Source organism: Jaculus jaculus, chromosome 11, assembly GCF_020740685.1.
Source record: "Jaculus jaculus isolate mJacJac1 chromosome 11, mJacJac1.mat.Y.cur, whole genome shotgun sequence".
Classification (NCBI taxonomy): domain Eukaryota; kingdom Metazoa; phylum Chordata; class Mammalia; order Rodentia; family Dipodidae; genus Jaculus; species Jaculus jaculus.
In genome coordinates this window covers 67,265,186-67,275,978 of record NC_059112.1, presented here as the reverse complement: position 1 = coordinate 67,275,978, position 10,793 = coordinate 67,265,186, and the positions used below count along the sequence as shown (strand labels likewise).

Sequence of the window (10,793 nt, the reverse complement as noted above, 5' to 3'; positions counted from 1 at the left end):
GCCAAGTGGGGCTGGACTATAACACTGCAAGACCATCCCCAGTGAGACTTTCTTCAGCAAAGGTCAACCTCCTAAAGGTTCCACAGACTTCCCAAATAGCACCCCCAATTGGGGAATAAATATTCAAATGCATGAGTTTGTGGGGGATATTCTGCATTCAAATTACCACTTAGGGGTGGCCAGAGATATCTGGGGTTAGCTAGTATGGCAAGGTCACCATGGCTTTCTTTCTCCACATAGCACTACCTGTGCTCTTAGGTTTCCAGCAGCATCAGGGACAGAGAAGGCAAAAAATACTTTAGGAAGTTTTTGGTATGTAACTAACTACAAGGAAGACATCTCCCAGCCCCTGTGGTGAGGAAGAATGCTATGGAATTAATTAGATACCTCTCAAATTCATATGTTGGTTGAGGCTTTAACCATCAGTACAATGGTATTTGAATGTGGGGATTTGAGAGAGAATTAGGTTTACATTAGGCCATGAGGGAAAGGTTCCTCTAATGGGATGAGTGTCCTTATAAGATACCAGAACTTGCTACCTCCTCCTCCTGATAGAGGATGTGTAAAGTCAAGCCAAGAAGAGGGCCCTCAACAGGAAGGAAATCAGCAGGTACTTTGACATCAAACTTCCCAGGTTCCAATCTGTGGAAGAAAAAGAATGTGTTGCTTCAAAGAGCTGAGACTTCTCAAAGTCCCCCCAACCCATCCACCCACACTCTGCTGTCTGGCCCTGCTGTGTGCTCTAGGGGGTGGGTGGGGAAGGAGGAGAAGATAAAGACCTTCAGGGCTGCTGGATGCCTCTGCTTACCACGTTGTAGCTGCTCAAGCCTACAATCCATTCAGTCTAAACTCAGGTCTCTTGAAGCCTCCTCAGCTTGTCTCTACTTAAATGGAAATGTGCTAGGAGGAGCAACTCAATGTGCTCCAGCAGTCCATTATGCTGCCACAGGAATTAAATCATCAGCTCTTTCTCTGAACACTTTCATATGACGTATGGCCAAAGAAGAGTGTGGAAAGGCATGGTTAGGAGGGAGGGAGAAAAGCTTAAATGGTTGGGCCAATAAAAGCAGACTTGCTGGAGCCATCCCTAATAACAGATTTTACTAGACGCTGTAGAAGTAGTGTGTCTTCTTTCCACAGGGGACACCCCAGAGGTACATTCAGAGATGGTGCTCATTTCTTTACCTAGAATAGATAATGAGAAGGTGGGAGTGAGGTCAACACCTGTATCTCTTCCACTTCTGTCTCCTGTCCCCTGGCTGTCAATGTCTTGTGAAGCCACTCTTTGCATATTTTATTCATGCATGTCTAAATATTTGTTTTTAGAAAAACATCACAAGGTATTATTTATCTCATTGTACATAGCCACACATGTGAGCACCCCCCCACACACACACACATATACCCATGGCTGAGCAATAACTAGGGAACTAGGGGTTGTGGCATAAATCTGAAATGTCTCCCAAAGGCTCAGATGTTGAAGGCTTGGTCTCCAGGTAGTTCTGACATATTAGGAAACACTAAGAAGTAGGAAGTGAGGCCTAACTGGAGAAGTAGGTCATGGGGGGTGAGGGAAGTAACTGTAAAGGTACATGTTGTCCCCAGGCCTTTCCTACCCCTCTTGCTCTTTGCCTCGCATAGTGCTCCCTGCCATGACACTCCCTCACCATGCACAGGGCCCAGAAGCAATGGAGCCCAGTGACCATGGGCTGTGAAGCCTCTTCATGAAGGAGACAGATCTTTTCTCCTTTTAAATTATTCCCCTCAGGTATCAGTCACACACAGTGTCAAAAGGCTTAGAAAAACATGTCATGTTGGACACGTGGGGATACATTCCCACAGGCAGGCTGGAGGGCAGACCCTGCAGGCTGAGACTTTTTTCCTGTCCTGTATGGGGGTCAGTTTTCAGACAACTGTTCTGAGCTGCAAGTGATTGGTGACTTACATCAGGTGCTGTGCAATTAACATCACCTCACATGTGATATTTGGCAATAACAATCTGTACACACCAACACAGTATCCTGAAGAAAATAGTCCCCCACACAAGGACCAAAGTCACATTTCCCTAGTCCTGGAAGAGGTTCTACAAGTCAGTCAGGAATCCAGCGACCCCAGATAAGTAAGAAAGAATATGAACAAGGCTCTCAATGAACTACTCTGTTTTAGAAAAATCGCTATTTATACAGAGAAAACTATTTTTTTTTGTTTTTTAAGAAAGCTGTAATTTTAAAAACTAAAGAAATGTGTATTACCAGTGAGCATTAATCTATCCTGATGTCTACAAATAAGACACCATGTAACAGTTCAGTGAGCTCACAGGGCAGGCCCTGTTCCCCTGGCTTTTCTGGGAAACATCCTGGTTTGGACAATTTTCACCAACTCTTAAGTAGTAGTAGTAGTGACATGTGACCTACTACACAGAGCTCTGGTGTCCCTATCAGCCATGCCCAGGCTCCCCTGCCTCAGTGCTAGAGAGTGTTGCTTGCTTTCCACTGTCTACCAGCCCTGTGGGAACCCACAGGGGCTTAGCATAGATCCCTGGACCCCTCTGCACTCTGTCCCCACAACTTGAAATACTGTGCTTTCAACCTGAGGTTCTTGCCAATCTTGTTATGGGGCTATTCTTGTAAGCCTTTGTACCCCCTTAGAGAATGCCTAAAGTACCTGGTATTGCCAAGGGTGACCTTAGCCAATGATGGATAACTAAGTAAGTTCATCTGGAGATGGACACAACTCTGAGGAGTGACTCATAGTCTGGAACTCCCCTTTGTATCAGGAAGAGGGAGTGGTAAGATTGTAAGAGCCATAGGTTGAGATATCTCACTCAGAGGCATTCCCTCCCCCACACAAAGTAACTGCTGACTACTGCTCCCACAAGGCATAAACCACAAACCTGTGGGGAACACCTACAACTCCACTGAGGAGCATCCCCAACAGAATGGAGGCAGGGACTAGGGAAAACAGGGTACCAACATATGATGTATCCATACAAAAATACGTTGTTAATAGTAATAAAAGGAAAAAGTCACTTTAACAAAGACATAAGGGAATGTCAATCTTCACAAAACCTAGAGGTGAATTCTCAGGGCACTTACTTCCCTGTCACCCTGGAAAGAAAACTAGGAGATAATTGCCTGCATAAGGCTGACTGGGGGCAAGAAATAAACTTCAGCTAACAAGGCTGAGCAATAAGAAATGAGCTTCAGGCTGGAGAGATGGCTTAGCGATTTAGCACTTGCCTATGAAGCCTAAGGACCCCGGTTCAAGGCTCGATTCTCCAGGACCCACGTTAGCCAGATGCACAAGGGGGCGCAGGCATCTGGAGTTCATTTGCAGTGGCCAGAGGCCCTAGTGCGCCCATTCTGTCTCTCTCTATCTGCCTCTTTCTCTCTCTGTGTCCATCTCTTTCAAATAAATAAAAATATAAATATAAAAACAAAAAACTAAAAAAAGAAATGAGCTTCCAGATCAGGTGACCTGGGTGTCAATGATGTCCTCAGTAACCCAGAGTCCTCCCTTCTTTGTACTCTGCAAGTCTTTAGATGTGTTTATTCTTAGAGTGCAAGACAAATCTCTGGTGCCCATTCGGGTGACCAGGGGGCATGCTCTCTCTCTCTTTTGCCCTCAGCTATGCTCGTTTGCTTGTCTGTGGGCATGACCTGTGGACCTCGTCTCTCAGCCTCTGCACTTGCTCCTCGCCTCCTCTTCTTGCACAATTGGCCCCCTCTCTCCTCCGTGAGCTCCTGACTCAAATATCACCTTCCCACTTAGGTCCTTTCTGACTACACTACTGATGATAATAGCCACCTCCCAGCTCCCTGTCCCTGTGTGCCTTCGTTTGTCTGTGTGGCATCCAACTGCACCCAGTACAGGACATTCTCTTGCCTTCATTACTGGGGCCCCACCTACAAGGTGTGCTCCAGGAGGCCAGATTTATCTGACTGCTCACCCTCATCCCACCAAAGCGGAGTAGATGCTTCACAAATATCTTCAGAAGGAAAGACAGTGACGCTGGGGAGATGGACACCAGAGAGAGATTCGTGAGGGGGATGTTTTCAGAGACTGCCCTCACCATCATCCTCTGCCTTCCCACAGTGTCTTATCCAAAACTGGGCCAGCTTGGTCTCAATGGGTTCTCTGGCCCTTCAATGTGTGTGTGTAAAGGAGGCTGGGCAGCGACAGGTGTTGGGGAATGGTAGACTCTAGAGCACGTAGTTTTGTATACATTATCTCCGGTTCTCCTAAGTTCTCTCTCTCTTGTGGCTTAGTCAGCACCTCATCCCTTCACTGCTAAGCGTTGCCCCAGAGTTGCTAACTCTCTGCTTCCAAGTCCCTAATGCCCCAACCCTGCCTCACCTGGCTGGCATCTGACTCCCAGGACTTCAGTCTGCCTCACACCAGATCCAAAGTGACCTACTCGCGCCTCCAGCCCTAGCCTCGCGGTCCTGCTGCCCCACGTGCTCCGCCAGCGGCACTCCTCCGCAGCCCCCCCGCCCGGTCCCTGCCGCTCCCCTGGCGGGCCCTCGGGCGGCCTTCCACTGCGCGGCTGCGGCTCACCGCGGCCCTCCAACAAAGCCACTGCAGCCGCCCCGTCCGCCCGCTGGGAAATCGCAGCGCGACTCCGAGCGCGGGTGGACTCGCGGTCGCCGCCCGCCAGCAGCCCCGGGTCGGTGGGGCGCACCCAGGGGAGGCGTCCCGCTGCCCTCCCCGCCCCGCGCAAGGCTCCGCGACCGACGGTCGGACCGACGGACGGCCCGGCTCGGCTCCGCGCCCCGAAGGCGCGGGGTCGGGGAAGGGCGGCGGGCCGCGGGCTGCGGGTGGGAAGGGCGCGGCCGAGCGACCAGCCGGGCTCCCGCCACTGGACGCCGGGGGCGGAGGGAGGGGCCGCCGCGGCCTTATTTCCGCAGCGCCCGCCGCCCGCCCGCCCGCCTCAGCCCGGCTGCGAGGAGCACCAGCTCGCCCGCGCCCATGCCGCTCCCCCGGCCGCCGCGACCCGCGGCCCCGCTGCTCGCGCTGCTGCTGCTCCGGGCGTGGGCGCCGGCGTCGGCGGAGCCCGAGGACCTGCCTTCCGCGGGCGCGGGGCTCCCGCGCGGGATCCTGCGGCAGGCGGCGCGCGCCGCGCTGCACTTCTTCAACTTCCGCTCCGGCTCGCCCAGCGCGCTGCGAGTGCTGGCCGCCGTGCTCGAGGGCCGCGCGCGGGTGAGTGGCCGCCGTGCGGCGGGAAGCCGGGGACCCCGCCCGAGCGCCTCCGCGGCCGCCCCGCGGGCCGGGCCGGCCTTAGGCTGTCGTTGTTCCCTTAGGTCCGGGCTCCGGGCACCGCCCACGCCTGGGAGAGGAAAGGTGCTTGGGAGAATTGAGAAAAGGGCTCCACGGACCACACCCCATAGCCCTGTCCGGGATACCCAGAGTGTTTCTGTGACCTACTGGCTAAAGTCTGAGGCTGGATTTCCAAGGCCCAAACCAGCTCTCAGGACCACTGACAACAATGGATTGTGAATTGCTGGTCACTGTGCAGGGGCTCCAGGATAAGGAGGTTGACTGATGTTTACTGTTAGGCCTGCTCTGGGATGGCCTTCTGGCTTTGGCATCTACCTAATCCAAGGAGAGTGAGTGAACCCGCAGTTTTCACATGACCAGAACACACGAGAGCTTTATAACCGGTCGGTTGCTTGCTGGTCTCAGAGCCCTGACTGTGGGTATGGAGGAGTGGGTGTGTGTGAAGCTGCACTTTCTCCATCAACCCAGGTTGTGCCAAGGCACTACTGCTTCTAGCAGCCGCCTAATCTCCACAAAACTTCAAAGAATGTAAAAATGACTTAGGATCTAAATCAGAGGGGTTTAAAAGAGCCGAGGCGAAATAGGGTTTTTATTTCACATGGTCCTCCTGGGTCAGATGACTGAGAAACAAAGACCTTTTGGACTGTGATTAAATTGAATTGAGCCGGGCGTATGGTGGTGCATGCCTTTAATCCCAGCACTTGGGAGGCAGAAGTAGGAGGATCACCATGAGTTCGAGGCCACCCTGAGATTACATAATGAATTCCAGGTCAGTCTGGGCTACAGTGAGACCCTACCTCGAAAAACAAAAACAAAACAAAACAAAACAAAAAAAAAAAATGAATTGAGTTGCTCCCTCTCAGAAAGACTGAAGATTTGCACCATCTTTATCTGGGGGAAGGTTCCCTTTAAAAAAAAAAAAAAAAAAAAAAAAGCTGGGATTGCTAAAGTACACCAATTTTCAAATGCCAGGAACTTCTTTCCAAATTTATTTTTTGAAAATCGTAAAGCCGCTTGTATTTTCATGCTATTAGTCACACCTTGAGAAGAGAAAATACTTCATATCTTCTTATCTTTTACAGAATAAACTAGCTTGAAAGCCTGATCTAGTTAAGAGCAATCTATTTTCCTTCTCTTCCATACAGATCTCTGGTAGTTTCTCATCTGTTATAGTGTAAGGATCCTGAACTTTCAAGTTTATAGGGTAAAAAGGAAGAAAGGGAGATAGGGAGGGAGGGAAAGCTAGTTGTTAATTACGCAGGCAAGTATGACTGAGAGGGAAGAGGACTGGAAAAGTAGAATGTGAGTCAGGTGGGCATAGTGGCATAAGACTTTAATCCCAGCACTTGGGAGGCAGAGGTAGGAGGATTGCCCTGAGTTCAAGGCCACTCTGAGACTACATAGTGAATTCCAGGTCAGCCTGGCCTAGAGTGAAACCCCACCTTGGGGAAAAAAAAAAAAAAAAAAAAGCCAGCCTGGGTCTACAGACTGATTTTTAGTTCAGCCTGGACTAGTTAAGACTCTACCTTAAAAAATCCACCCCTAAAAAAGGAAAAAAAGAAAAGAAAATGTAGAATCCATGACATTGGCCTTGAGAAACAATACCCTATTATCTGATTTTCCCTTACACATCCTTAGTTTAGTTTAGTTTAGTTTTGTTTTGTTTTAGTTTTTCGAGGTAAGATCTCACTCTAGCTCGGGCTGACCTGGAATTCACTATGTAGTCTCAGGGTGGCATTGAATTCATGGTGATCCTTCTACCTCTGCCTCTCAAGTGCTAGGATTAAAGGTGTGTGCCACCACACCCGGCATCCTAATTTTATTTTTAAAATATTTATTTGGTTTTGAGAGAGAGGAGAGAGTGTGTGTGAGTGAGTTAGGGCACACCAGGACCTTTTGCTGCTGTCAGTGAACTCCCCACACATGTCACTTTGTACATCTGACTTTACTTAGGTACTGGGGAATCAAAACTAGGCCACCAGACTTTGCAGACAAGCACCTTTAACTATTGAGCCATTTCTCCAGCCCCTCACTTTCTGATTTCAAATCATTTATACTTTTATGTGAGCCAGGGAAAAGTCAATGCCAAGAATCTTTGTGAACCAGAATGGTTTCAATTTCTCCTGCGAATTCAGTAAAATTGTTTTTCTTCATTTGTCTCTCTACGAAAATCATCACTATAAACAACACTTGTAAGGCTGAGGCAGGAGGATCACCTTAAGTTTAAGACCAACCTAGGCTTCAGAGTAAGTTCTAAGTCAAACTGGATGAGAGACCCTGCCTCAAAAAAAGAAAGAAAGGAGAGAGAGAAAGAGTGAAAGAAAGGAAGCCAGCCAGCCAGGCATGGTGGCACCAGCCTGGACTAGAGTGAGACCCTACCTCGAAAAACCAAACAGAAAAATAAAAAAAAGATCACCAGTATAGAAAGGCTCACCTCCAAGAACAACCAAGTCAACCATGTCAGGTGACAAGGATATGCCAAGGTGGTGAGAGTGGCAGAAATACAAGGGGAAGGCTGGGAAGGGATGCTTATTCCACTGGGGATTGCCTTGAGCCAGTTTTCTGTAACCTGGGGAAACAGCTGCTAGGTTGTCATAAAGACATCACCTGGACTCCTGCTTTGCTGTCAAGAAACCATACAACCTGGAGACTCACATACAAGCCTCCTCTGCCTAGTTCCCCATGGAGGATGGAAGTCATTTACATTTTGGCAACAATGCCAGTGTTGTAGAGTTTGCCAACTATATCACACACATATATATGTATATGTGTGTATATAGCCATATGTATACATATCCATATATATTTTTTGATACGTCACATTGATACATACATATATATATATATATATATATATATATATTTACATATATATGTGTGTGTGTATCAATGTGACGTATCAAAATGTGAGTTACCATCACATCATCCAAGGGCAACACTTTATCCAGCAGTCCATTATGTCCATTAACCTCTTATAGCAAGGATGTTACATCTCCAGTTCTAGTAGATACTTCTTTGGCACATACATTAGGCAAGATTTTGTGTCCCAGATTCAGATTTGGGGTAGCAGTATTAGGCAAGACCTCTTTGGAGACTCTCAGTTTTGAAACATTCAGCTCCTAAGAGAGCAGTACAGACATGGCCTGTGTGGGTGCAGCTGTGCATGGCTGAAGGGATTTCTGCTCCAATGACAAAAGCAGCCACAGCACTGGCCAGAAGAAAGACCTGTAGCCCAGTGTCTTGGATTATACTCTCATCTCATGGGCCCTTTGCTAGAGCGATGCTCAGTTGTGTACAGCTTACATCCTTCACACAGGACTGAGGCTGGGGAACAGGTGGATATGGGGGAGATGAGTGTAATTTGTGGGGATCCCACTTCATTCTAAGGGTTGGTATACTCATTTGTAAAATGAAGAGCTGAAACTGAACCAATTTCTCAAACTAAGGGCCCACTCATGAGCTACAAAATTAATTTAGTAGGGTCCAGTTGTTTTGGTTTTTGGTGCTAAGGATTGAACCCACAGCCTCATACATGCTAGGCACACGCTATACAATTGATCTACATCCCAAATTTTGTTTAATAAAATGTCTTGGAGTGCATACCATGAGAATGGTGTTTAAAATGTGCTTCAAACATATATCATTGAGGTTGTGATGAGGGATGCAAGTCTTTTATTTGTGTTTATTTATTTGAGAGTGACAGAGAGAGAGAGGGAGAGAGTGGGTGCATCAAGGCCTCCAGCTACTGCAAACGAAATCCAGATGCATATGCCACTTTGTGCATCTGGCTTACGTGGGTACTAGGGAATCAAGCCTCAAACCAGGATCCTTAAGCTTCACAGGGAGGTGCTAAGCCATCTCTCCAGCCCCAGAGGGATGAAATTCTTAAAGTGGACTTCAGTTTAAAAAAAATGTGGGTAGAGAAAGGAAGGGAGGAGGATACTTAATAGGTTGATATTGTATATATGTAATTACAATGATTGTAATGGGGAGGTAATATGATGGAGAATGGAATTTCAAATGGGAAAGTGTGGGGGTGGGGAGGGAGGGAATTACCATGGGATATATTTTATAATCATGGAAAATGTTAATAAAAAATTAAAAAAAAAGAAAATAAATAAATAAATAATATTTTTAAGAAAAATAAAAAAATAAAATCACAAGAAAAAAAAATGTGAAAATGAGGCAGAAGGGATTGCTTAGTCAGTGGTTAAGGCATTTGCCTGCAAAGCCAAAGGACCCAGGTTCGATTCCCTAGAATCTACATAAGCCACATACACAAAATGGTACATGCATAGGAGTTCGTTTGCAATGGCTGGAGGCCCTGATATATGTATATGTGTGTATGTATTTATATATATATAGAGAGAAAGACACACACACACACACACACACACACACACACACACCAGGAATTCAATATGTAGTCTCAGACTAGCCTCACTCACATTGATCCTCCTATCTCGACCTCCCTAGTGCTGGGTCAACGACGTACACCACCACACACCCGGCCTCAGCCTCTTTTTCTCTCTCAAATAAATAAAAATAAAATATAAAAAATGTAGCCGGGCATGGTGGTGCACGCCTTTAATCCCAGCACTTGGGAGGCAGAGGTAGGAGGAATACTGTGAGTTTGAGGTCACCCTGAGACTACATAGTGAATTCCAAGTCAGCCTGGGCTAGAATGAGACCCTACCTCGGGGGAAAAAAAAAAAAGTGAACGTGGACTGAAAGATTTTTAAGGCTTCTTCTGTAGTTCTTGATTCTGATGTCACGTCTCTGCAAGAGCTCTCGTTTTAGAAACACTGTTGCCCTCTAGTGGTGCACTGTGGAAATCACTGTGTGTTAGTAAACGTCCTTGAGGAAAGCGCTGGTGGTGGGGAGTGGAGTCTGTTTTCAGTTTCCTGATTGCACGCTAGAATCAGAACACCCTGTATTCTCTTGCCTCCCCTGTCTGATGTTAAAATCTATACCTTTTTTCCGGTCTTACAATGGTAGCATGGCACAGGCGTGGTGGTGTAGCAGAGATTGTCGATGGTGTTGGACTGCTTATGCTATTCGGAGTGTCCTGAACTAGCTCCACGAACTAGCTTATGCTATTCGGAGTGTCCTGAACTAGCTCTACTGGGGATGTCACTTTTACTGAGTCACGTCTCTTGTCACAAATTCTGGATCCCACTCCCACCCCCTAGCTCCTTAGTTATTGCTCTCCAGGACATTCAGGAACTGGATGAAGTTTTTCCATTCACATACTTTGTGAAAAAGTCAACTCATTTAAAAATCAGCTGGTTGGAAATTTGTCACTTAAGGTTCCTGTTCCTTATACAGGACCGGTAGTTGGAGGTATAATTCAGACAGCTGAACAAACTGTATGCGCCCATATCTTGTTTGCATTTAAATTAAAATCAGCAAGTGTAAATATATTCCCTTTACTTTGATATAGGACCAGGGTAGTTAAATTGGAACTATATGCAGTCTTTCTAGCAAGAAAACACACCCACAGGGTTTGGTTTTCC

At 47.3% G+C, this 10,793-nt stretch overlaps 1 protein-coding gene and 1 long non-coding RNA gene across 2 annotated transcripts in view; one reads left to right on the top strand and one right to left on the bottom strand.

The window, feature by feature from the left end:
* Positions 1 to 566: 566 nt before the first annotated feature.
* Positions 567 to 4,475, bottom strand: LOC123464396. The gene is made up of 3 exons (XR_006639573.1): positions 4,357 to 4,475; positions 809 to 1,185; positions 567 to 642 (listed from the first exon to the last, which is right to left on the bottom strand). It is a non-coding gene; the product is annotated as an uncharacterized LOC123464396 (long non-coding RNA).
* Positions 4,476 to 4,968: 493 nt separating this feature from the next.
* Positions 4,969 to 10,793, top strand: part of Rarres1 (retinoic acid receptor responder 1) — a 55,143-nt gene continuing 49,318 nt past the window's right edge. The window contains exon 1 of the mRNA XM_045161269.1: positions 4,969 to 5,199. Within this exon, the coding sequence (XP_045017204.1) occupies positions 4,969 to 5,199 (231 nt within the window). The remainder of the gene's footprint in view (positions 5,200 to 10,793) is intronic.